At 43.3% G+C, this 27,607-nt stretch overlaps 1 protein-coding gene across 4 annotated transcripts in view; it reads left to right on the top strand.

Moving 5' to 3' along the window:
- Positions 1-27,607, top strand: part of TTC7B (tetratricopeptide repeat domain 7B) — a 276,351-nt gene that overhangs the window by 89,828 nt on the left and 158,916 nt on the right. For all 4 annotated transcript variants that reach the window (XM_015144366.3, XM_028851745.2, XM_028851741.2 and 1 more), the window contains one exon: positions 27,180-27,258. In XM_015144366.3, coding sequence (XP_014999852.2) covers positions 27,180-27,258 — 79 coding nt within the window. The remainder of the gene's footprint in view (positions 1-27,179; positions 27,259-27,607) is intronic.

Below are 27,607 nucleotides of genomic sequence, written 5' to 3'. Positions count from 1 at the left end.
AAGATTTGGAAAAGTGGGCTTGAGATGGCGTAGATGCCTACAGATGGGGAAGCACCAGAGGGACGTTCCAGTGGTTGGCAGAGTATGGAGTTAGAACTGCACTCGGGGGGAGTGATGGTTTCTGTAGACATCTGGGGATGTTCCTCTAAAGCTTTCAGCATGGGACCTGGCATGCGGTGGGTTTGCTCAGTTATTCAATGAGTGTTTGTTGAGTTCTGCTAAGTACCTAGTACTGTGCTCAGTACTAGTATATATTGGCCAATAGAAGAGACATAGTCCAGGCTCTCAGGGAGGAGACAGTCTAGTGAGGGAGACAGATAATAAGTAAGTACTGGTTGTATATAATTACACATTGGAATAGGTGCTAGGAAGTGAATGGGTGCAGTGAAAACAAATAACAGAGGGCCCCTGCTTAGATAGGGTGGCCTGGCCAGGTCTCCGGAGGAGGTGACATTGAGATGAGACCAAGACTTGAAGGGTGAGAAGGAACTAACCAGGTCAAGCACAGGGGAAAGAGAACTCCAAGGAGAGGGTGCAGAATGTGCAGAGGTCTTGACCCAGGAAAGAGCTAGGTGTGTTCAAGAATCAGAAAGGAGTCCAGTGTAACAGAAACATTGGAAGGAGGAGGGTCACAGATTCTCTTAGTCTGGCTTACCCAGAAGAAGGCAGGTCCACTGTGCAGCATATAGTGGGAGAGTGATGATTGTCCAAAGAAGTCCCCAGGTCACCAGGACAAAGGGTAGGTGATACTAGGTGGTGAAGACATTAGATGTGTATCTTAGAGATAACAAAGGGTATAGAGACCAAGAGACTTTGAGATGTCTGTTAGAACTACTAGAGTTAGGACTGCTGGTGGATTGGATTTGGGGGACAGAGGGTAAGGGAAATGGAGGAACCAGAGATGACTCCCCAGTTTCAGCCTTGAACAGTTGGTTAGATGGGTGGAGACAAGGAGAGGATCAGATCTGGAAAAGGAGAAATCAAGAATTTGCCTTTGGGCATGTTAGGTTTAAGATGCCTGTGAGATGTCTAAGTGGAAGTGTCAACTGAGAAGATACACATGACCAGAAGATGGGTTTGACTTGAGTTATAAATGGAGAATTTCAGCATATTGATTATATTTAAGGCTGCAGGATTGGATGAGATCAGTGAAGGGGCAGAGAGTAAAGAGAGAAGACAGTCCAGGACTCAGCCTGAAGACCTGCAAGAGTTGGAAAATGAGTAGAGGAGGATCCTGTGAAGGAACTGCCAGAGGCGGAAGGGAAACCATGAGGGTGTGTCCTTGTGAAAGCCAAAAGGGGAAGCTGTGCTAGGAAAGAGGAAGTGGTCACCTGTGCTGAATGCTGCTTAGATGTTCATAAAGAAGACCAAATTGTGACCCCTGGATTAGATGCCCTGGAAGACATCTGTGACCCTGTAACAGGAGAAGCTGGACAGGGGAAGGTGAGGAGCAGATGACACAGGATGAATTGCAGCTCTGTATACGGGCCACTTCCCAGAAATGTTCTCCCCTTCCATTTTCTTTTCTAAGGTGCAGTTCATGCTGGAAGGACAGATGGCAGAATGATGGTGGAAGATTAAACAGCAGGCTAAGGAATAGGGAATTCATTCTCTAGGTGTGGAGAAGCCATTGGATCTGGAAGGTGGGGTTTTGGGAAGGGCCAAAAACAGGGTAGTTCATTTGGCCACCAGGAATCTAGTGCCACCAGAGCCATGTCCCCCATTTCAGTAGAATCAAGTTCATTTTACTTGGTTTTTGGCCACAGGCTACATTTTAACCTCAGCAGGAACCATACTAGGAAGGTGTGGGCGATGGAGGGAGGTACCGAGCCAGGAGGGAGTCTGTGTGAGAGCTGCCTTAACAGCTGCAGAATGGAAGTTGATGGAGCAGCGTGAGGTATAGGGCGCCTTCCTGCAGCCTGGCCAGCTAGGGCCACCTTGGGGCTGCCACATGTCGCCTGGGCACTCACATGTCTGGAAGACTTGACTCACCTAGATCGCTGTTCCACGTTCTTCCTATGAGTCATTTCACTTTGCAGGGAGATCTTCGTAATAGTTGAACTGATGGTGCAGTTTAGATTCGGAAAATCCAGAAGCTCCAACAGCTGTTAGAGAGCATTTGTTCCCATCACTTCTGATACATGAGATTCAGAGAAATCCTGTTCACTAATGATTCAAACATTGATGGAGACCCTTACTAGGTGACTTACTAGTGCCAAATACTGTTCTAAGTGAATGAGTCAGACCCAGTCCCTGGCTTTATGGAGTTTACGTATCATTGGGGAAACAATCGATTAGCAAGGTAATATGATTTTCTTCAAGGTCACACAACTGACTAGGGCAGAGCTGGGACCTGTCCTCCTGCTCCTGGCTTCCAGTTCAGTCCTCTCATCAGTTGGGCCATACTGACCATGCCTTGTCAGTCCCTTCTTCTTGAAAATGGAGTCATGAGCAACATAGCAATATATTACACTTGAAAATTAAGGAGCTTAAAAAGCTAGTCTATCATCTTCCAATTGGTCTCATATAATTAAAAAATAAAAACAAAGCAAGTCTAGACATAATTATATATGAATAAAACGCATCAGCCAGATCTTCTCTGTTCTGTTTAAATGTGGGCTAGGTCTTGCTAATCCCTTAATGCCATCAAAACCTTAGTGTGGAAACAAAAGAATCTCTAACAATTTTAATTACGAAACTCCAAAACCCCTCTTTTCAGTGATGAGTTATGGGGACAGGTAATTACTTTCAGTGTACTTCACAAGTGCTAGCACTTAGTGAGGGTTGGAGATCTGATGCTGTCAGAAAGCTTCCTCAGCATTCAGCAAGATGGGTGCATTGGTGTGGTCTCTCCTTGGTTTCAGCAGAAGAATGGGGTGGGTCATTCTAAGCTTCCGAAGTCCGGGAGGAGGTTAGTGATTGGCATTTAACTGTGTCTCCCAAAGGCCCCTCCCTGCATGGTTTACCTCTGATATGCTGCCTCTTGGAAGGCAGGCTGCAGTTCCTTTAATCACCACCAAGAAACTGGAATTCCTTGACAAATGAACTGGTTAGGATTTGTCTTGGGTAGTGGTTTTCGGTTTTAGTGGGAGCAGGAGTGGAGGAATAGATTCCTTGCTTCTTTGTTTATCCATTCATATATTTATTCATCTGTCAAATATTTACATGTTAGGAACCAGGGTCGAGACAGCAAATGGTCCCTGTGGAATTTCTAGTCCAGCAGGAGAAGAAAAAACAAGTAAATTACCAGTGGGCTATGCCTTTAGGAAAGGGGAAGATAGTGCTATTTTCTTTTCTTACCTTAGCTTTTCACCTGCAGCTTTTCTTTTAGAAAGATAGTTATGTAATTTCATATCTAAAAGTCAGACTTAATTGTAGCATCTCCCAGTACCTCTTGACATAACTGGAGATTCATTCCCTGGGAATTGCTAATATAAGACCTTATCAGATGGCAGTATTTTCAGAGCAGCTCTTGCTCATGCTCTGGATGGGAGTATCATGAATGAACACACAGCAGGAACACACCGTGTGGTCTGAGGGATACTGCCCTCCGCTGTTGGTTTCAGATGATGTGTTACGGCATTCACTTGTTCTACCAGTGTTTATCAGCTTCTGCTCTGAGCCAGGCATTCTTTGGGCGCTGGGGATAAAATGGTGAGCAGCCGGACAGGCTTTTGCTGTTGGAGAGAAATCAGATCGTTATACTCTTGGATGTATAACTATAGCCTAAGATAGTTATAGCATTGAGGAGGAAAGGTACCCTTTTCTGAGAGTCCATTTTAAAATGAAATTAACCTACAGTTGGTGGTTATGGGGGGTTTTCCTGAGGAAGCGACTGAGCAGAATCCTGAAGATGAATTGGAAAACAGGAGCTAACTGGCAAAGGCGAGGTAGGGTGAAGGGAGTGGTGATCGTTATTGTTTAGTCAGGGGTGTTCAATCTTTTGGCTTCCCTGGGCCACATTGGAAGAATTGTCTTGGGCCACACATAAATAATACACTAACATGAATGTAAGCTGATGAGCTTAAAAAAAAAGGGAAAACTTTGGGAGGCCGAGACGGGTGGATCACGAGGTCAGGAGATCGAGACCATCCTGGCTAACACGGTGAAACCATGTCTCTACTAAGAAATACAAAAAAAAAAAAAAAAACAACTAGCCGGGCGAGGTGGCGGGCGCCTGTAGTCCCAGCTACTCGGGAGGCTGAGACAGGAGAATGGCGTAAACCCGGGAGGCGGAGCTTGCAGTGAGCTGAGATCCGGCCACTGCACTCCAGCCTGGGCGACAGAGCGAGACTCCATCTCAAAAAAAAAAAAAAAAAAAAAAAAAAAAGGTCTGTGCATAAATCTCATAATGTTTCAAGAAAGTTTTTGAATTTGTATTGGGCAGCATTCAGGGTCATCCTGGGCCACATGTGGGCCGCAGGCTGGACGAGCTTGGTTTAGACCCAAAAGAATCCTCAAAGGCATCTTGTCCAGCCAACTCATCCTTTATTTTCTGCTTTATTTTACTCCTTAGCATTTAACTGGCATCAAAAAATCCACTATAAACCAGGGATCTTCTTAGGTTTAGTGAAAAAATCCAACTCACAAGAATTTCATAGGCTGCCCTTGACACCCGTCTACTTAGATAGATATAGAACAGAACCAAAAACTGCCAGCAGGGAAAGATCAGGGGCTTCTTTCCACATGAGTGCTCCCAGCAGTCCCTACAGCCACCCAGGAGCTGCTCTGTTTGTCCCTTTTCACCTCAAGTGACAACTCAAGTGCTAGGGAATGAGACTCACATTGGGTAGGTTGGCCATCTGCCCTGGCTTAACATCTCAGGCCCCAAGTCTTCAGGGTCCTCCAAGGGATATGCTCAGTTGTAAGTATCAGCGCACTCAGGGAAGCCCAAAGACACAATGTTCCTATCAGGTATTTAGAGTTCCTCCCAGTCTGGCTGCAAGTTATCAATCAGGGGCCATTTTTATCATAGGAAATGTTGCCTAGTAACATAATTGACATTGTATCTTTTTAGGCTTTCTAGGGAAACAAAGCTAGAAAGTTAACCTAAGGTTATTTTTGTTGTTTTTGTTTGTTTGTTTGAGGCTGGGTCTTGCTTTGTCACCCAGGCTGGAGTGCAGTGGTGCAGTCACGGCTCACTGCGGCCTTGACCTCCCGGGGCTCAAGCAATCTTCCCATGTCAGCCTCAAATAGCTGGGACTACAGGCACGTGCCACCAGGCCCAGCTAATTTTTGTTTGTTTGTTTGTTTTGTAGAGATGGGGTTTCACCACGTTGCCCAGGCTGGTCTCGAACTCCTGGGCTCAAGTGATCTGACCACCTGGACCTCCCAAAGTGCTGGGATTATAGGCACAAGCCACCGTGCCCAGCCAACCTGAGGTTAAATTCTCAAAACAAGAGGGAAGGAATTTTACCCTTTGCCCCCAATTGTATTTTGTCTTATTTAATTTGTTTACACTTGTCTCCCATCGGTAGAACCTAAGCTCCACTTGGGTAGGAATTTTGGTCAATTTTGCTGGGAACAGATCCTTACCTGTATGTCCCAGTGTCTGGTGTATAGTTGTGCATCCATGAATGGATGAATAAATGGATGCACTTTTCATTTTCAGCTGAGACAGCTGTGGCTCATAGATGTCTCCCTGAGAGTTGCATATTGTCTGTAAAAGTAGTTGGTGTAACACCTGTGCATGTTTTGCTAGGTGCTGGGGATCTAAGGCTGAACAGGACAGCCCAGACCGGCTTCATGGAACTTACTGCTCCTATTCTTGGTTCTTTGTGGTAAAGCGGGAGATACACTACGACCACCTGGGTCTTCCTGGATATGATCTCATTCTGTTAAAGGAGAATGGAGAGTGCTAGGCATCAAATAATTTCCTTGACCTTAGCAAGAAATAACACATTTTCTGGAAAGATCACAGGGACCTCTGCTTTCTACCCTGTCTTTGCGGTTGGAGGGAAATACAATAGCGGTGGCTTTATTAAGTTCCTCAATCTGGCTCCGACAGAGTCTTTTCTGGGAAGATCCTAGCCTGGTGGAAGCTTGGTCTTGTAGGCCTCCTTCCGAGGAGGGTGCCTAACCCACACATCCGGATGGGATTCCAGAGCTCCCGCAGCAGGAAAGGGAGCTATCATCTTCCCTGGTTTAGTTGTTGAGAACATTTGCTCCCACAGCCTCCCAGACTTGAACTTTTTTAAGACTTCAAATATGTAGCTCTTCAAGTCGAAACCTCATGGGGTGCAGCTGGACAGAGAAGCCCACAAGAGAGTTTAAGTGTGGCCTCTGCAGGCTGCCCCTCAAGGGCAGACCATTGAAATAACACATGTGTGTGGGGACAAAGGAATTCATATCCTGTCTGGTCAAGAAGGAAGCCAAGTTTCACCCTCTCTGAGCCTGTCAGACTGTGGGGAGCTGTCTTGGTAATTTAGTGACGTCTGCATCACAGAGGGGGTCCAGATGTATCTGTTGGGGAAGGAGGGTGGATGGGAAGGAGAGGAGGGGGAAGCATGCATCCCTATTCTGGCTCTGGCCCAGAGCAAAGCTCACTCACCTACCTGCCTTTTCCCTTGCCGGGTTTAGGTGTCAATTGCATTCGTGTTTTACACGAAGGTGGGCTGGGGGTGGGTACCCAGCCCTTCTCAAGGGATATTTCCTACCTGTTTTAAAAAAATCATCTTTTTCCTCTCCATTCTTTTTTTGCAGCGATATTTTTAGTCAACTGTTAGAGAAAATTGCAGAGATTGAGCTAAAGCCCAGAAAATGACTGAGACATCTTGGGATAATTTATGACTTTTCTTAGGATACACTAGAGCCTTCTATTGAAAATGAGAGGGGAACTAAATTTTTCTACAAGTACCCACCTTTATATTTATATGGCAATGTCTGCCATAGACCTGCCCACCAATAAGGAAATCTATAATATAATTGTATGTTCTCATAGCAAATTCCTACATTAAATTACAGGGTTTAGAAAAGTCATGGATTATTTCTTTTTCTTTCTTTTTTTTTTTTTTGAGATGGAGTCTTGCTCTGTCACTCAGGCTGGGGTGCAGTGGCGCGATCTCGGCTCACTGCAAGCTCCGCCTCCTGGGTTCACGCCATTCTCCTGCCTCAACCTCGCGAGTGGCTGGGACTACAGGCACCCGCCACCATGCCCGGCTAAGTTTTTCTATTTTTAGTAGAGACAGGGTTTCACTGTGTTAGCCAGGATGGTCTCGATCTCCTGACCTCATGATCTGCCCACCTCAGCCTCCCAAAGTGCTGGGATTACAGGCGTGAGCCACTGTGCCTAGCCAGATTGTTTCTTAATTGACATTTGTTTTTTCCACCTTCCTCTGTATTTTGGGTTTGAATTCTTACTTTTTATTTATGAATGCCTTCTGGTGATGGTTCTCCAGGTTTGGCGTGGACACGCTGTATCTTTTTTTCTGCTAGCTCTTCCTCCTTCTGCCTCCCCTTGGCATAATTTGCATCTTCTGCCTCTCTGTTCTGGCTGACTGATGGTTATGGTAGCTGGTTCTCCTCTGAATCTCCCTGGCAAATTAGCAACAGAAGCAGCGATCCCTGCATCCTGGAAATAAGCAGTTAAAATACCGGGAAGAATCTAAAGCTATATTTCTTCTGAAGAATACCCAGAAAAACTCATTAGCCAGGCTTAGTAAAACCTGAATTACTGATCTTTTTAAAAGATGCAATTATACTGCTTTCAAGTACATTTTGAGCTAGTAAATTAAACACACATACACACACAAAAAAACAAACAAACAAAAAATTTGCCTACTCAATTCCATGAATGTTTATTGAGAACCTGCTGGGTAAGCTCTGGGGATATAAGATGAACAGAAAGCATTCTCTGAGCTATGGGACAGACAAGGATGTCAACGGACAAAGATTCCTTGCTTGGCCAAACTTTAGTCACACTCCTAAATCTTCTGGTAGGCCCATATGTACACTTCCGTGTAAAATCCAGTTTTAGCAAAAGAACCTGTGAAGTCATTTTAGCCAGAATCCCCCATTCTCTAATATCATCCTCAGTGTCTAATTGGGTTCCTCCGCCACTGCGATCCCCCAGGTGCTGTCTGATCACCCTGGCCCGTCTTCAGCAAGAATCCTGTTAGATTCATTTAGCCAGAATCTTTCTTACTCCTCATGTTTTCTCTTAGTGATTTTCCACCCACTGACCCCCACCCTCCTTGGCTGTAAATCTTCACCTGTTCAGTCTGTGTTTGGAGTCTAGCCACTCCCTCCCTCCCACTGCAAGACCCAGTTGCAGTGGTCCCTCTGCCTATCGTGATGGTCCTGAACAAAGTCCTCCTTACTCTGCCTTAACAAGTGTCATTGAATAATTTTCTCTTCAACTCAACAAATAATTATCTCACACTGTGAAAGGCAGTGTAATGAAGGTGTGTACTGGGGGAGAAGGAGAAAGGAGAGGAGGAAGGCAGAAGTATTATAGTTAACTACTTTGGTGAATTCATTAGGTTTCTTAGAAGAATTAACAGTTGGACTTGGTCTTTGAAGATGGGATAAAACATACCATCTGACAGGGGTCTTGGGAGAAGTGGATGGGGTGGTGGTCATGGTTGAGTGCTGAATCTACAAGGCCGGAGACACTTTACATGCTCACGAGAGGCCATGTTGTGCAGCACTGACTCCGGATTCTGCTCCTGGGTTCACATGCTTGCTCTTCTGTTGACCAGCAGTGTGACCTGGGCAAGTCCCTTCACTTTCTCTCTGTTTCAGTTTCTTCATCTGTAACTGGGGATAATAATAGGACCTACTTCATAGGATTATTAGGCTGATTAAGAGAGTTAGTAATTATAATGTGCTTTGAACACATTATCATTACACATAGTAAGTACTATATAAGAGTTTGATAAATAAATAAATAAAACCCTACAGAGCAGAGGGTTTGCCAGCTCCCATAGAGAGAAAGGCAAGAATTGGCAGCTAAGAAATCTGGGAAGATGGCAGCACCAGTGGCAGCGTAGTTTTGGGGGTTCTGCTATATCCACATAAAAAAAGACACAGCGACTAGAGGGCAAACCCAAAGGCCCAGGAACAACATTTAGAGCTAGACTAGGTGGCAGAGTATCCTCATGAGCCCCAGCAAACCAGCTGATGGGGACACATTACCAACAGCCTCACAGCTGGCATGTGTGCATTTGTGTGCAACAGGGCATCTGATGGGCCTGGGAACAGGAGACCCTGAAATAGCCATTACGTATTTACTGGGAAGCTTGTCTGGCCAATTTGAGATTAGCAGCTGAAAATGAAAGGATTTTGCCCAGCAAGGTCTAAGGGGCCAGAGCAGTCACGCCCTTCTGATGACTGGAAACTGACTCACTAGGGCTCTCTTCTGGGACTGGGCCCTGCTACAAGAGAAGCTGCTGAGAGATGAGTGAAAATTGATCAAGCAGTGATGTAAGAGATGAAAGAATGAGAAAATAGACATGAAAATTGGGGAGGGGGAGATAGCCAGGAATTGTCATAAAGGAAACTGCTATATTTTTTAAAGCAGCTTTGTGTATAATTTATATATTTTAAAAACCTATAATAATTATACAATTTGGTTGTTTTTAATAAATGTATACAGGCCGGGCATGGTGGCTCACGTCTGTAATCTCAGCACTTTGGGAGGCCGAGGTGGGTGGATCACCTGAGGTCAGGAGTTCAAGACCAGCCTGGCCAGCATGATGAAACCCCATCTCTACTAAAAATACAAAAATTAGCCAGGCTTGGTGGCAGGCAGAGTACTGTAATCCCAAGTATTAGAGAGGCTGAGGCAGGAGAATCTCTTGAACCTGGGAGGTGGAGGTTGCAGTGAGCCAAGATCACGCCATTGCACTACAGCCTGGGCTACAAGAGTGAGCCTGTCTCAAAAAAAAAAAAAGAAAGAAAACTTACACAGCTGTGCAGTCATCTTCACAACTCAGTTTCAGAACATTCCCTTCAGCCTTAAAAGTTCCTTGTGCCTGTTCCAGTCAATCGCTACTGCCACCCCCAGCCCCAGGCAACCACTTATCTGCTCTGTGGCTGTGTCTATAGATTTGCCTTTTCTAGAAATTTTGCATAAATGTAATCATAGAATATGTAGTCAATTGTGTCTCACTTCTTTTTTTTTTTTTTTTTTTTTGAGATGGAGTTTCACTCTTGTTGCCCGGGCTGGAGTGCAATGACGCAATCTCAGTGCACTGCAACCTCCGCCTCCCAAGTTCAAGCAATTCTCCTGCTTCAGCTTCCCAAGTAGCTGGGATTACAGGCATGTGCTACCACACCCATCTAATTTTTTTGTGTTTTTAGTAGAGATGAGGTTTCTCCATGTTGGTCAGGCTGGTCTCGAACTCTCGACCTCAGGTGATCTGCCGGCCTCCACCTCCACCTTCCAAAGTGCTGGGATTACAGGCATGAGCCACCGCACCCGGCCTGTGTCTCACATCTTTCACTTGGCATGGTGTTGCTGAGGTTCACTCCCATCGTAGCATGTATCAGCAGGTCACTCCTTTTTATTGTGGAGTCGTCATTATTATTACACTGTATGGATATGTTACATTTTTGTTTATCCATTTACCAACTGATGGACATTTGGATTGTTCCTGCTTTTTGACTATTATGAATGAAGCTGCTATGAACATTCATGTGCTGATCTTTTTGTAAACATGTGTTTTCATTTCCCTTGGGTGGATTCATAGGAGTGGGATTCATGGGTCATTTGGTAAGTTTGTGTTTCACTTTTTAGGAAACCATCCAACGGTACTGTTTTACGTTCCCGCCAGCGATGTATGTATGGGAGCTCCAGCTTCTTTTTTTCTCTTTAACTCTTGGCATTGTCAGTTTTTTGAATTAGAACCATTCTAGTAAGTTTGTAGTAGTATCCCATTGTGATTTTAATTAATTTACATTTTCCTAATGATTAATGAAGTTCAGCAAATTTTCATGTGCTTCTTAGTATTCTTGCTGGGTGCAGTGGCTCATGCCTGTGATCCCAGCACTTTGGGAGGCTGAGGTGGGCGGATCTCCTGAGGTCAGGAGTTTAAGACCAGCCTGGCCAAAATGGTGAAACCCCATTTCTACTAAAAATACAAAAATTAGCGGGGCATGCTGATGTACACTTGTAGTCTCAGCTACTCGGGAGGCTGAGGCACAAGAATTGCTTGAACCCGGGAGGTGGAGGCTGCAGTGAGCCGAGATCGCTCCACTGCACTATAGCCTGGGTGACAGAGTGAGACTCTGTCTCAAAAAAAAAAAAAAAAAAGTATTCTTAATATTCTTCTGTGGTGAAATGTCTGTTCAAAACTTTTGCCCTGGTTTCAATTGGATTTTTGTATTCTTATTTAGTTGTTGAAAACTCTGTTCTTTTCATGTTGGATTGCACTGACACATTAGTAAAAAAATTAATTAATTTAATATAAACATAAAGGTTTCTTTCTGGAGTCTCTATTTTGTTTCATTGATCTATATGTCTGTCTTTAAGCCAATACCATATACTGTCTTGAATATAGTAGCTTTATAGTAAGTTTTGAAATGAGGTAGTATAAGTCTAACTTTGTTCTTTTTAAAAATTATTTTGGCTATTTTCAGGCTTTGACATTCCCCCATTAAATTTAGAATCAGCCTGCCAATTTCTGCCAAAAAAAAAGGAAGCCTGCCAGGATTTTGATAAAGATTGTACCGAATCTTTAGGTCAGTTTGGGTAGAATTGACAGATTCACAGTAGCAAATCTTCTAATCCAACCCCTCTCCATTTATTTAGATCTTCTTTGATTTTTCTAAAAAATGTTTTGTAGTTTTCAGCTTTTGTATTATCTGTTAAATTCATTCCTAAGTATTTCATTCACTTCATGTGATTGTGAATTGAATTGCTTTCTTAATTTCATTTTCAAATTATTTTTTGTTATTGAAAACTTTTGATTTTTATATATGGATGTTGTATCCTGCAAACTAATCTCTTGAATTAATTTTTATAATTTTGTAATAGATTGTTTAGGGTTTTTACATACAGGATCATGTCATCTGTGAATATAAACAATTTTACTTCTTTCTGTTCAATCTCGATACCTTTTATTTATATTTATTGCCTTATTGCACTGTTGAGAATCTCCAGTACAATATTGAATAAAAGTGGCAAAAGCAGACATCCTTATTGTATTCCTGATCTTAGAGAGCATTCAGTCTTTCACCATTAAGTATGATGTTAGCTGTAGGTTTTTGATAGATGCCTCTCGTCTCTAGTAATATTCCTTGATTTAAAGTCTATCTTACCTGATATTAATATAGCCACACTACTTCTCTTATGGTTACTGTTTACATAGTATATTTTTTCTTTCTTATATTTTCAACCTATTTGTGTCTTTGAATTAAAATATCTCTATCTCTTATACATAGCATGTGGGTGGATCTTGGGTTTTTTAATCCAGTATAAACCTTTTTGCCTTTTGAATGGAATGTTTAGTCATACACATTTAATGTAACTATTGATGTGATTGGATTTACACCTACTATTTTTACCCTTTGTTTCTGTCTCATGTCTTTTTTGGTTCTTCATTCCTCCTTTCTACCCTTTTTAATGGTTGTTAAAAAATACTTTTTAGTATATCATTTAAATTCCTCTGTTGATTTTTAACCGCATTTTTTTGAAAAAAATTTTCTGTTTTCAGCTGGGCACAGTTGCTCACGCCTGTAATCCCAGCACTTTGGGAGGCAAAGGCAGGTGGATCACCTGAGACCAGAAGTTCGAGACCAGCCTGGCCAACAAAACAAAACCCTGTCTTCACTAAAAATACAAAAATTAGCTGGGTATGGTGGTGGACACCTGTAATCCCAGCTACTTGGGGGGACTGAGGCATGAGAATTGCTTGAACCTGAGAGGCAAAGGTTGCAGTGAGCTGAGATTGCACCACTGCACTCCAGCCTGGGCAACAGAGTGAGACTCCATCAGAAAAAAAAAAAAAAATTCTATTTTCTCTATGGATTATAATATATATCTTTAAACTATCATAGTCAATTTCAAGTTAGTATTGACTTAATTTCAGTATCAGCAACTTTGCTCCAATATAGTTTCATTTCCTCCTGTCCTCTTTGTGTTATAAAAATAATGTAATATATTAATTTTCCCTTTACACAATGTTATTTTTTACAGAAATTAAAAGAAGGAAAGATAAAACAATATTTATACAGTCTTTCATATTTACCCACATATTTACATTTCTGATGCTTTTATTAGTTTATTCCTGTGTATTCCTATGACCCTCTGGTATCATTTGCTTGTCATCTGAAGGCTTCCTTAAAATTTTGTATTGGGCAGGTCTACTAACAATGAATTCTCTCACTTTTTGCTTGGTGGGAATGTCTTTATTTTTTCCTCAGTTTTGAAGGATAGTTTTATTGGATATAGAATTCTTGATTGACAAGGTGATGTTTTTGTTTTTTCTTCAGAAGTCTGAATACAGCCATAGCTCAGCGATATTGTAAGTTTGGTTTCAGATCATACAATAATCTCAATAAAGCAAGTCACATGAACTTTTTGATTTCCCAGTGCATATAAAAGTTATATTTACACTATACTGTAGTCTGTTAAGTATGCAATAACATTATGTCCAGAAAAAGGTACATACCTTAGTTAAAAAATACTTTATTGCTAAAAAATGCTAACAGTCATCTGAGCTTTCAGCAAGTCATATCTTTTTGCTAGTAGAGGGTCTTGCCTTGATGTTAATAGCTGCTGACTGATGGGGTGGTGGTTGCTGAAGTTTGGGGTGGCTGTGGCAATTTTTTAAAATAAGACAACAATGAAGTGTACCACATCAATCAATTCTTCCTTTCGTAGAAGATTTCTCTGTAGCATGCAATGCTGTTTCATAACATTTTACCCACGGTAGAATTTTTTCAAAATTGGAATCAATCCTCTCAAACCCTACTGCTGTCTTATCAACTAAGTTGATATAATATTCTGAATCCTTTGTTGTTGTTTCAACAGTGTTCACAGCATCTTCACCAGGAGTAGATTCTATTTAAAGAAACTTATTTCTTTTTACATCTGTAAGAGCAATTCCTCATCCATTCAAGTTTCATCCTGAGATCGCCACAGTTCAGTCACATCTTCAGGCCCCACTTCTAATTCTAGTTCTCTTGCTATTATCACCATACCTGCAGTTACTTCCTCCACTGAATATTTGAACCCCTCATAGTCGTCCATGAGAGCTAGAATCAATTTATTCCAAGCTCCTGTTCATGTTGATATTTGGACCTCCTCCCATAAATTGCAAGTATTCTTAGTGGTATCTAGAATGGTGAATCCTTTCCAGAGGTTTTCAATTTGCTTTGCCCAGATCCATCAGAGGAATCACTATGGTAAACAGTAAGTCAGAATTACTCCTTGACCCTTGGGCTGCAGAATGGATGTTGTGTTAGCAGGCATGACAACAACTTTTATCTCCTTATACATCTCCATCAGAGCTCTTGGGTGACCAGGTACATTGTCAATGAGCAGTAATATTTGGAAAGAAATCCTTTCTTCTGAGTGGATCTCAACAGTGGGCTTAAAATATTCAGTGAACCATGTTGTAAACAGATGTGCTTTCATCCAGGCTTTATTGTTCCATTTATAGAGCACAGGTAGAGTCAATTTAGCATAATTCTTAAGGGCCCTAGGATTTTCAACATGGTAAATGAGCATTGGCTTCAACTCAAAGTCACCAGTTGCATTAGCTCCTACAGGAGAGTCAGCCTGTCCTTTGAAGCTTTGTAGCCAGGAGTTGACTTCTCTGTAGCTGTGAAAGTCGTAGATTCCTTTTTCTTCCAATCGAAGGCTGTTTCATCTATGTTGAAATTCTGTTGTTTACTGTAGGCACCTTCATTAATGATCTCAGCTAGACCTTCTGGATAACTTTCTGTAGCTTCTGTGTCAGCACTTGCTGCTTCACCTTGCACTTTTTTTATTTTTTATTTTTTTGAGACGGAGTCTTGCACTGTCACCTGGGCCGGAGTGCAATGGTGCGACCTTGGCTCACTGCAACCTCCGCCTCCTGGGTTCAAGCTATTCTCCTGCCTCAGCCTCTGGAGTAGCTGGGATTATAGGCACCCACCACCAAGCCCGGCTAATTTTTTGTATTTTTAGTAGATACAGGGTTTCACTATGTTGGCCAGGCTGATCTCGAGCTCCTAACCTCATGATCCACCCGCCTTGACCTCCCAAAGCGCTAGGATTACAGGCGTGAGCCACCGCACCCGGGCACCTTGCACTTTTATATTATAGAAAGAGCTTCTTGCCTTAAACCTCATAAACCAGCCTCTGCCAGGTTCAAACTTTTCCTCTGCATCTTTTTCACCTCTTTCAGCCTTCAAAGAAATGAAGAGAATTAGGATTGCTCTGGATTAGGCTTTGGTTTAAGGAAATGTTGAGGCTGGTTTAATCTTCTATCCAGACCATGCAAACTTTTTCCCTATCAGCAGTAAGTCTCTTTTGCTTTTTTTAAAAAATTATTTTTATCATTTGTGTGTTCACTGGAGTAGGCACCTTTAATTTTCTTTGAGCAGCTTCCTTTGCATCTTCAACTGGACTAGGTATTCGGTACAAAAGGCCCAACTTTCAACCCATCTTGGTTTTTGGCAGACCTTCCTCACTAATCTTAATTATTTCCAGCTTTTGACTTAAAGTAAGAGATGTGCAACTCTTCCTTTCACTTGAACGCTTAAAGGCCATTGTAGGGTTATTAATTGGCCTCATTTCAATATTGCGTCTCAGGGAATAGGGAAGACCAAGGAAGGGTAGAGAGATGGGGAAATGACTGGTCAGTGGGGCACATATACAACATTTATTGATCAAGTTTGCCATCTTATGTGGGCATGTAAACCATGTCACCCCCAAACAATTATGGTATTATCAAAGATCACTGATAACAGATGATGATATTAATTGATGGTGGTATTGTTAGTATTATTCTGAAACTTCTCTTACAACATGGAATAAAGTTATGGAATGTTCTAATTCCATCATCCTCTGTGTCCTTGAGAACAAATATTCTTGCTATGGAAGAAAGGAAAAACAGATTTAAGATAGCAGTAGTCTAGGAAAAACTAGTCCTGAATTGGAATAATCAAATTGGAAATATTAGTATGAAATCTGAGGTATCTGTGTCTATGTGTGTATATAAGTATGTGCATATATACACATATATACATGTTCGTGTGTATGTGTTTATATGTGAGAAACAGAGAAGGTCTGGCTAAGGTGACTGGCCCATTAGCAGTGAACATCTCTAGCTCCTAGATTTTGATCTTGAAATATCAGATTTCAATAAAAGAAACCTCATGCCAGTTCTGGGGCAGGAAATATATAAGATGAGCTTGGAACACCTTTACCTACATCCGTAGAGCAAAGAAGCTATCAAAGATTCCAAGGTCATTTTAAAAAGACTCAGGTCAAATACAGGACAGTTTGAATTTCAAGAAGGGTAAAAATTGCAATAGACTAATCAAATAAGCTTAAGTTAGTGAGTTCTGAGTCAGTATTTTGAAAACTATGCAAATAAATGGAAAACATAAAACATTTTACTATGTGTACTAAGCCACTGGAAAGCCAAATATTAGATGAAACATCTTATAAAAATTATTCCAGCTAATAAATGAAAATGCAGTGGGAGAATTAGAACATCACCACTTAGTAACTCCCAGGAGATTGATGCTGTAAGTGTTGAACATCAAGGGCTGCTAATGTCAGAACAAGAGCACAACACTGCTGAAGTCTTGCCAAAGGGATCGACCCTGAATTGATCAAGCCTCCGGATCCAGCTGCCAAATTGCAGGCAATACGGAGAACAGAGGCATGTATTGAACTGTAGCATGAGTGTGCAGTTTTCTAGCCAGTGGGAAACTCTATAGGCTGTTCAGATTTTCTCTAGCAGATAAGTTGTAAGAAAAAGAGGTGGGGTGGGGGGGGGGGCCTGTAAAGTAAGAGTGATTTTAAAGAACCATCAAGTGAAAAAAAGTGGACAAGGCTATAGTGTAGGGATGCCTGCGTGAGTAACAAAGCAATTAACCAGAAAATTCAGAGTAGTTGTTACTTTTAGATGGAGGGGGCTGTTCATTGGGATGAGGTGAATGGCAGTGTCTTTATTTTTTTGGGTGGTGGTTACACGGTGTATGCCTTCTAATAGTCCCCTACGCCATATAATTGTTTTATATGGCTTTCTGTATCTATACTTCGTAGAACAAAATATTAAGGAAGAATTGAGGGGTCAATGAAATATGGGCTACAACAGTACCCAGCAGAGGGCAGGGGAGGGAATCCCTGCCCTGGGAACCCAGAGGCTGGGAGTCAGGTCCCGGCTCAGCCTCTCTTGGAGCTGTTAGGCCAGACACCCTTCTTCTCTCTCTGGGACTCAGTTTCCCTCCTTATCAGTTGTGAGTAACGAACTCCTGCCTGTGTCACTAGGTTGGTTGGCAGATCATCTGGAATAATGAGTTGGAGAATGGCATGGAAGCAGTTAGTGGTATCTGAGAAGAAGATGATGGCTGACCTTTCCTGGGCAGTGACTGTGACCTTTCATTCTCACTAGAGCCCCATGAGTAGGTGTGCAGCTGGATCATACTCCATTCTAGTGGGAGGGACCCTGGCTCTGTCCCGAAGGAGCCCAGTCTCTTGTGGGGACTTCCTGGATGAGAGAGTGGAATAATTTTCATTACCGTGTCAGTGGTTTATTAGTAAGTGGCAGTTCCTCTGGATGGCTTAGAGGGGCTTGAAAATAGCTTATTCCCCTGAGCAAATTAAATATTCTCCTCACAGATCATGTTTGCTCTGCTGATGTGCTTAGCAAAGCTCTTTTTTCTCTATAGATAGAGCCAAGGTAAACCTGAGCTTCCCGTCTGAGTGAGTGAGTGTGAACTCTGACTGGGAAAGCCAAATAAATGAGGTCCTGTGCGATGAAAGAATTTCCTGTAGAAGATTGACTTGTGGTCCGAGCGTCTTCTGTGTTGTCGCCATCTTATCAGTGTTAGTCTGTTTCCCCGACGCCATCTTTCTTCTGAGTCCTGTTTCTGCTATGAAGCTCAGACGCCTCAGCATAAATTCTCTGCTGTCTCGTTGTCACCCATTCCCAGTGGGATCCCATACCCTTCTTTGCAGCCAAATGTGTCTAGGTACAGAGACTTCAGCTGGCCCGTGCCGCTAGGAGCCTTCCCGGGCTGCTCTCCTGTCCCTGGGATGCCTTTGTTTTGTGTCATAGGAGGTAGTCACATTTTCCAGTTTGACTGCAGGCTTCTGCATGACAGGGGTCTTCATCTTTCCTAGCACTGGCATCAGATAGGGCCTGAGTTCAAATCCCAGCTCTTCTGCTGTGGGCTGTGTGATCACGGGCATGTTCCCTGATATTTCTAAGCCTGTGTTTCCTCATGTATAAAGCTACAATTGAGAAGAAGAGTTTGGGGTAGTGCATCATAGAAACCGGTTCTGATTCTGCACTGTTTTCTATTAACCAAAGGTTCACAATCACACCAGTGGCTGCTTTTGGCTTTTAGCCAGTAAATGTTTGTATGTGGAATGAAGGGCCGGGTGGTGGGAAGTAGCAGCTGGTTGGGGAAAGATGGGGGATTCATGTGTTTTTGAGCATTGACTCAGGAGCTTTCCAGGTGCCATCTCATTCAGCATGGCACATAGGTGTTAGTCCTATTTTGCAGATGAGGAAGAGACAAGGTGAAGCCCGTTGGCCAGTCCTTCCCCATCTCAGTGCATGCCTGGCATCTGGTACTTGTTCCCCTTGCCATGTTCCCAGATGGCTCACATTCCACGCTCACTTCCCATCCTTCTTCTCATGAGCCTGCTCAACCTTTGCCCTTTTTTCTTCTCTCCCCAGCAGACTCGCCTTTCCCAGGCCCAAGCGGGTTATCTGGCCCCACTCATGAGAATGTGTGAGAATCCCATCGGCACCATGCTGCTTCAAACCAAGCAGCACTGCTTCGTTTCCCCAAGAAAAATATTAGAAGCTCTTATTTACCAATGTAACGGCGAAGAGCCTCCCTTCCCTGTTGAGTTTCTGTGTTACGGTTTCGAGTTGGAGGCCTGTGGGCTTGCGAGGCCTGTCGTCCCACAGTCTGTCTTCACCCACCTCTGCTACCTACTTGGCTTCTGGAGCCATTTGGACCGCTGACCCCTGCACATTTAATGGTCTTTTTTTTTTTTTCCTTTCTTTCAAATGATCCCCTTGAATTTTTTCTCACTTGTCCTAGCTTTGAAATGTGGTCTCCACAGTTGTGTTGGAAACGCAGTTCTCTTGTCTTCTGCTAATTGAATGGAAGTGAACGTTGCTGTCTTATCCTTGTGCTCAAACTTCCAGCTCAAGTGCCTGTGGTGCGTTTGGAGGGACTGTCCTCCCCTTAAATTCCTTTCTGCCTTCTTTTCCTCTCCGCAGCCCAGCTGACCGGAGGGACAGGGTGGCCAGAAGTCCTTTTCCTATGTGACTTTGCCACTCAGAATTGATGAATGAAGTCATTTTGTTAGGACATTTCTACCTGCCAGATTGTCTTTTTTCTGCACTTTTCGGGACTGTTAAAAACGAATATTGTTGGCCTGTGTCCATCAGTGTTCTGTGCAGCTAATTGAGCCCCGTCTTATGAGGCAGGCTCACGGGGACCACCCCCCATGCTTGTCTTCCAGCTCCGGCCAGGTCTGGAGCAGACACTTCCCCAGTGGAAGTGGCGAGCTTTCCTCTCCAGCTTTGTGTTATGGGCTTATAAAGCTTTGGTGGTTCACTTTTGAGTTCACAGTTTTCAGCGTGATCTGGTCATTCTTGATGAACTCAGAACAGTCTCCACATGCTTACTGTGCGAGGTATGATGGAGCAATCAGGATTCACACCTGCCCTGCCAGACAGCTGCGCATCTGTCCGTGCCCTGCCCCAAAGCCGCGGCTGGAGACTGTTCCCCTGCCCCCGTCGGGAGCACCCGCACTCTTAGGAGATGCCACATCATTTCCCAGGAGGGTGACCACAGGGCCCCAGAGAAAGAGTTTTTTACTGTTCTTACCTGACGTGGGTTGTTGTCTTTTGTTATTGTGAGCCAGACCTGGGAATTACATAGGGAGTTCCTAGGACGTGGTAGATTTCCATAAATAGCAAAGAGGATCAATGAATCAAACTGGGGAATATCTTTTGTTCCTTCAAAATTAAATGACTTCAAAGAAATAAAGCAGATTTTCATATGCTATAAATTGACTGGAAAATAGATTCCAGAATTCCAAAAGTTTTTAAAAAAAAACAATGGTAGAGTTTTGAGGCTAACAGAAGTAATAATGGCAAATACTTAAAAAGCACTTCCTACATGTATTGACTAGTTTAATTCTTAAAACAAATCAATGAGGTGGGCACCGTTGTTACTGACTAGTTTAATTCTTCCAGCAGTGAGGTGGGTACAGTTACCCAATGAGGTGGGCACCGTTGTTACTGACTAGTTTAATTCTTACAGTAGTGAGGTGGGTACAGTTGTTATTTCCATTTTGTAAGGAAACTGTGGGACAGGCACTTACCCAAGGTCAACAATTAATAAATGGCAAAACTGGGACTTGACTGTCTGGCTCCAGGGTCTGTAACCACAACTCTGTTTTGTCTCTTTATGTTCATGTATATAGATAAGCATATAGATTCCTGGGTGAAGGACAATCCTTATATGATAAGTTCGGATTGGTTTAAGTATTGTTAGGTTGAGGAGTCCAAGTGTGTTTGGATACCATTAGGGTTAAACTGAATATCATTAAAATACAAGTTCTTGAGGACTCATGTCTGCTGACTGGCTCACCATTGCATTCACCGTGCCTCACTTCGTAGTGCATAGTAGGTATGGGAGTTCTCTCTCTCTCTTTCCATATATGTATAGATATATACGGAGAGAGAAATATGTATTTGTGTGTGTGTGTGTGTATATATATATATATGTATATATTTCTTTTGGAATGAGTACTGATATTCTTTGACTCACTCCCAGAGGTTGAAAGGAAGGATGTGAGATGGGGCAAGCCTTTCTACACTTCATGTTTCTCAGAGACTCAGAGCTTAGGGGAGTGGAGGGGACAGGTGAAGGGCGGGCGAGTTGCTCTTCTGGACGGGCTGTCAGAGCAGTCTGGCCACCTTTCATTCATAGGCCTTGTGCACCCCATGTTGGAAGGACTTGTTTATGTGTTCCTGTCCTGGCCCATGAAGTATGAACTCCAAGAAGCCACTCTCTGTGACTTCTTTGACTTTATGTGTCCGGTGCCACCTACTCTGCCTGGGCCGTAGTCCCGACTCCCTGTACTGTGTGCCACCTGGCCAGCTGACCAAATGTTTAATTTACTCTGCTTTTGTCACCAGGATGCCTTGATTGCTGAGGTAGTCCAAAAAATGTTGTTAAGCCCAGTACAGCTCTCATTAGGTTTGAGACGAGACATCTGGAAGCCTCGCCTGCTTGTTCACATCCCGGCATGGATGGCTGTCACACCCTCCGTCACTATGTCCAGGCTGCAGCTGGCTTGCTCCGTGGATCAGAGAGAGCCCTTCGCTAATGAGGCCAAGGTTGTGGGTTTGATCCCTGGCTCCTGACTGCAGCAAGCCATCTGTCTTCACAAATGCGTGTCATTGGATATGAGGAGGAGAGTGTGTACAGAGGGGGAAGCTGGACTCCATTCTGGGAAAAACAGCTCCCTGACAGCCGGCCACAGTGTCCTTTTGGACTGGGAAGGGTATCTGTTCTTCTCCCACTTTCCAGATCTGGATATCTGGTTTTGATTTCAGACTTTTTCAAGATAGATGATATTAAGGGTTACATAAATTCTCAAGCCTGAGAACTAAAAGTGATGAACCTAGAAGATACATGGTCTGTATCTGATTTTCCGGAGTTGTAAGTGTTGACAGTGTCCAGAATAACATTGTCATTGCCAACACTTACAACTCCGGAAAAGCAGATACGTACCATAAAGGGTATAGGTATATGATGATGGGATGTATCTCATGGATATACCAAGTACCTGCTTTAGTTGTCCCCTTTGTAACTAAGATAACTCTTTTCAGCAAGGAGATGGGGAAAGGGGTCTGAGAAGATAAGATGGTGCTCACTCTTTCCTTTCTTTTGGGGGTACCCAGCTTGTTAAGTGTCACAGGTACTGGCTGGCCCTGTGAGGCAGTTGAGACAAGGAGGGTGTGTACAGAAGGGGCCTTTGCTCTCACAATGATTGCAGTTTGGTTGGTGAACAGATATAAACTCAAATGAAAAGCAGTGTGGAAAGGTGGAAAGTGCCATCTAGGCTGGCCTCGGCCCTGGGTCTTGACCCTGTAGACAGAGGAGCATGTGTGAAGGCACAGGGGCAGGAAAGTTTCCCTGAAATGCCTGGAACTTTTCTTTAAAAACCTCAAAATCCCCATTATCCACATAGCTCTCTAGAAGCTGTTAGGCTGGGCATGTCACTGGTGTAGGAGTACTGCTCCCCCAGGTCTCCACGCTACAGGGAAAGCCCCCGAGGGCACACAAGACTATTCTAGTTAAGAGAGTGTGGTGCTTTGCTGTCTGCTGGACTGTGCTCAGTGAGAAACAATGAGATAAGAAACGGGTAGGAAATGTATCCCCTCGTGCTCTTGGTTCATTTGGCTCATGGTGGTTCTTTTTCATTCAACAAATATTAATTGGGTGCCTCCTGTATGCCAGGCTCTGTTTCAGAGGCTTGGGTTATGTCAGTGAATAAAGCCAAGGCCTCTGTCTTGGAGGCACTTACGTTCTTGTGGGGAATGTGAAGCCATCTAAGCTCCCTGAGGCAGGGATGGTGTCCCCTGCTCAGTAGTGTGTCTTCAGGGACCACCCTGGCCCCTGCTGGGAAACAGTGCTCAGTAATTGTGGAAGTAACCTCCTGCTTCAGTGTTTCAGGAGTGCTGGTTGGTGGGAAGAAAACAGGGATGGTGTCCCCTGCTCAGCAGTGTGTCCTCAGGGACCACCCTGGTCCCTGCTGGGAAACAGTGCTCAGTAATTGTGGAAGTAACCTCCTGCTTCAGTGTTTCAGGAGTGCTCGTTGGTGGGAAGAAAACATGGAGAAAGGCAGACGATTTCTTTGCTCTTTGAGATCTACTGGGTTGACTTATTGTGTTTGATCTTTAGTTATAAAATTCTCAGCCACCGAACAGAAAAAAATATTGAATAGACTCTAGCAGGCCACCTTTTCCTCGTTACCCAGGAAATGGACCCTGTCTTTTATTCATATCACTACTTTGAGTTTGCACGACAATGACAGGTGATATTGAATTTAAGTGTATTGGTGCCTGGGTCAGATTTTGAGGTCTGAAGCTAATTTGGAAGGACAAGTTAAAGGGAAGAATTGTCTTTTCCCACCCTACTCCCTAGAAATAAAAGGAGAAATAACCACACAACAAAAATGTATTGAGCTTGTTATTGAAGTAGCCACTCATGACAAGCTGAAATGATTCTCATGTCCCCAAGTTTCTCTAGCCTTGGTTTTCCATTTTGATTTTGGAGCTCTGGCTTTCTTCCCATTTACATTTCCTCCTTGGTTTGATTACAGAGGGACAGATGGCATTTGTCGAGAATGTGGTTCAGAGTCATAGAACAGGACGAAACCAGGTGCAGTGAGTTTGTACGTTAGAATGTACATTTCAGAGCCTGGAAAGATGCTGCCACGGGGCCCAAGGGGGAACCGGAGCCCATCGCCAGGATAGAGGGTCGAGAGGGAGGGTCGAATGCTGGTAAGTCAGCAGACAAGCCCTGGAAGGAGGTTCAGCAGGAGGAGGATAAAACCAGATGGAAAAGATAGGAGAGAAGAAAAGATAGAAGTAGGTCAAGGGAAGAGTAGACTGTGTCCCCATGAAAAGTGGTAGGCTTTCCTGCCAATGGGAAAACAAGGATCTGAATGAGAGTAAGGCTGTGGGACTCTGGCCTGAGCTCTCCATAATGGGCTGAGGACAGTGATGTCGGTGAGTGAAAGCAGAGCTTTGCCTGTCAGGCGGAATGAGCAGCTGGCACTCCGGGGACTGCAGGCCCTTTCCTCCTTGGGCCCAGCCGAGCTGTTGGGAACCATTCCACGTGGAAGGAAATGCACCCAGCTCAGGAAGCTTGTGAAGCAAAGTGCAGGAGATGAACCCCAAGTTCTGACAGCTTGCCAGAGTGCCCGCTGCGCGAATGCTGGCAGGAACATTTGTTTTGAGAATAGTTTAACCATAATGAATTCTGACATCATTGCACTTTCTCAGACAAGGGTGTTGAAATGGAATACATGACCTAATGTCAGGGGTCTGTGGAAACCCTCAAAACAGGGAGATTGGGAGATTCCTTGGCTCTCTTATCTTCATTTTGAAGTGGAGTTTTAAGCAACAGTTCCTTCTTAGATACTTAATTGATCTCAACATTTTAAGAATTAACTAACAGTTCGGAGATATGAAGGCAATCGTGTGGGTTTTGTTTGCCTCTCTCAAATTGGGTTATCTCATAGCATTTGGAATATAATTCTTGCAAGTTAACTTCCTTTTATTTTTTGTTCTGATTATCCATGTACTTGAACATTTTTATTTTTCTGCTCTCATGGCAACAGTGGAAGCGATCAGTTGAATACAATTATATGATTTCAACATGTTTGGATGACAGGATTTCCTGAGAATTGTGTTTTTGCATTTGGGCACTTTAAGATGTGCCTGTTTCACCTCTTCTTGCTGTCCGATTGATCTGTGGGGGGGGTGGGGACCCTTCTGGGTGCCAGAGTCATTGCAGTGGGCTGTAGCTTCAGGCCTTCTCAGCTCTGTGGTTACTGTGGCTTCTTTGTTTACAAGCAGATTCTTCCCAGCTTGAGGAAGATTTTGCTTCTGAATCTTAAACTCTCTCCAGGAATAAACTGGAAACAGTTTGAGAAAAACTTGTATTTGCTTCAAAGGCTTAATTGGGAATACACACCCAGTGGCTGGTATTGCCCCATCCTGCCTGGCCTCCTTCGGGGCGGAGACTTCCTCTGTTCCTCCACCAGAGGGCCTCGGTCCTGCGCGGGAGAAACCCTCTTGCATCTTAACAGGGGAATTGAATTTCTCTATCCGTCATCGATCTCTTTTGGCAGCCCAGGGCATTACCTGCATTCACTGGACTTCTTCCCCTGGGCCAACGGATTTTCTTTCCAGTTTTGGACGAGTAATGAGTATTTCATTAGCTGTCATCACTGGGACACACAGAATTTATGTTATGAATATATGAAGTAATTTGCATATTAATGATGCAAAACATAGACCTGAACTCTTGGATTCATATTTTGTTCCTTCCTCTAGAGTTACACTTCTGTTTTGGAGCTTATGTGTACCCAGGAAGGTAACAGAGTAGGGTAGAAAGCTCCCAGCTCACTGTCTCTCTCACGGGGCCTGTGAGCTTGAGCAAGCCCTTCACTTCTGTGTCATAATGGACCGGATTCTGTTGGATCATTTATAGCTGGAAAATTCTGTGCTTCTGTAACTGTCTAAGTAGCTCATTCTGTTTCCTAGGACACTGGAAACATTCTCAATGACCAGTTCCTATTTGTAGGCTTCCCTGGCTTGCAATATTTAGGTTTGATACTGCTTATTCCAGGCCTGATTTCTACCTGGTGAATCAGCCCCTTCCACCAGGGTCTCCACTTGTGTTGCCTCAGTCACAGCTTATTTCATACAATTCAAAGTACCATCCCTTCTGTACCCAGTAGGATGAATCCGTGTTCCAGAATCCGTGATTCTGGAACAAAGTTAGACTACCATATTCATTCCCATCCTTTGTTTAGCTGTAGCTATTTCCTTCCCTCCATGTTACTTAAGAGAACTGAGCTTCAGTCCAAAGCAAATGTACTTTGTTGCCTGTGAACATGGATCCCATAAAAGCAAATGAAGGAGAAAGCAGAGTAGATTGCATGTCCCAGGGCCTGTTACCTAATCTTTATTCACGTCTCTGTTCGATTTCCTTTAGTGCTGCTTGGCGTCCTGAGCACAGCTTCTCTTTTTATGCCACCATCAAGCTTCTGATCTGATACCATCTGATATGTGGGGGTGAGAGGACTATGGGAATATTTATGTACCTATGCCAATAAACCATTATCTTAAAGTTCTGGGGCCATTCTTGTGCATGAGAGCCCTGGGATGTCATGTAGGTATAAGATGCGAATTAATAGCCCTCATGAGTGCTTGTAACTTACAGAACCCACATTCAGGTTTGATTTAATACCTTTGCGTGATTCAAAATGTCATCCAAGAAGAGAGCCAAATACCTAGAGCATCTGCCACGGCCTGCAGAGGCTGGCTGACACGTTTGCACTGGCTGACCCGCGCTGTGGCTTTTTGGAAAGATGAGATATGTTCTAATGAGCAGGTTATAAATATCGCCGAGTTATGTCATAGGTGGTGGCAGCGCTTAATGTAAAGGGACCGGCTGGGGAGCGTTCCCAGCTCAACAGGCTGGATGCAGCTTTCAGAGAGGACAAGTGGGGCTTGAAAATATTGACCAGGATGTTACAAAATAATTATTTGTCTCTTAATGAAACATGTCACCAAATGTGTCCCTGTGGGGTATGAGTGGCAGTGAGATGAGGTGTGCTGTGCTCACACTCAGGGAGCTTGGTTCCAGTTGTCACATACTCGCTCTCAGAAGGGGCCTCTCACCCTTTTGCTTCTTTTTGTCAGTGTGGGGTTTGGAGGAGGGTTGGTTTGATGAATTTACCGGGTTTGGTAAGTTTATGTTCTCAAAGATGCAGAGTGGTTGCTTGGTGGGGTTCCTGTTTTCTCGTGCTTTTCATCTTCATATTTTATCCTTACCCATGGTGCACACAGTGCCTTGCTCATATTCCGGTGCGCTTTTGCCCAGTGTTGTCTCCCACCTTTTAAATGAAAATATAGATTTCAGTCCCACTCTACAGAGCCATTGAGAGTTTGAACACAGACTCTTCTAAGGTATCTTGCTTTTTAATTTGTTGGCCTCAACTGATTTTCAAATTGTTATTTTTTAGAGAAAATGTGCTAGGGGTTAGAAAACTCAAAAGGCCATCAATCTTAGGTCAAATGTTTCATTTAACCAAAGATGGCTAGACACGTGCAGAGTAATCGTTTGCTTAAAATCTAGCCAACAGCTTTTATGCAGACAAAATGCACTGAAACGTGCATGTAACGCATTTGATATTAATACATGCCAGATGAAAACCGTCCAATTCTGTGTCCACACAGGAACTTGACAAGAGGAGTCGGAAGGTTTAGAGAGCTGCTCAGAGCAGTTGAAACGAGAACAACTCAAAACCTGCGAATGGTAAGTGTGACCAGTGACTTGATTGAGGCCAGCAGGCACTTGTCTCATAGGTATTTACATTCATATTTTTTTACATTTAAGTATTATAAATATATGTGACATATATTTATAATAAATATATGGAACAAAGTTAGACTACCATATTCATGCCCATCCTTTGTTTAACTGTAGCTATATTTATTTTTATAATAAATATATGTCACATATTTAAATATTTATTGTAAGTATATGTCACTGGGCTTATGAATTTGAGCAAGCTCTTTCACTTCTGTGTCATAATGGATATTTATGTGACATATTTATAATATATAATTATAATATATAAATATATGTAATATATAATATAAAT

This window comes from Macaca mulatta, chromosome 7 (genome assembly GCF_049350105.2).
Source record: "Macaca mulatta isolate MMU2019108-1 chromosome 7, T2T-MMU8v2.0, whole genome shotgun sequence".
NCBI lineage: Eukaryota > Metazoa > Chordata > Mammalia > Primates > Cercopithecidae > Macaca > Macaca mulatta.
The sequence above is the reverse complement of the archived record's forward strand: the minus strand, read 5'-3'. Positions and strand labels throughout refer to the sequence as shown.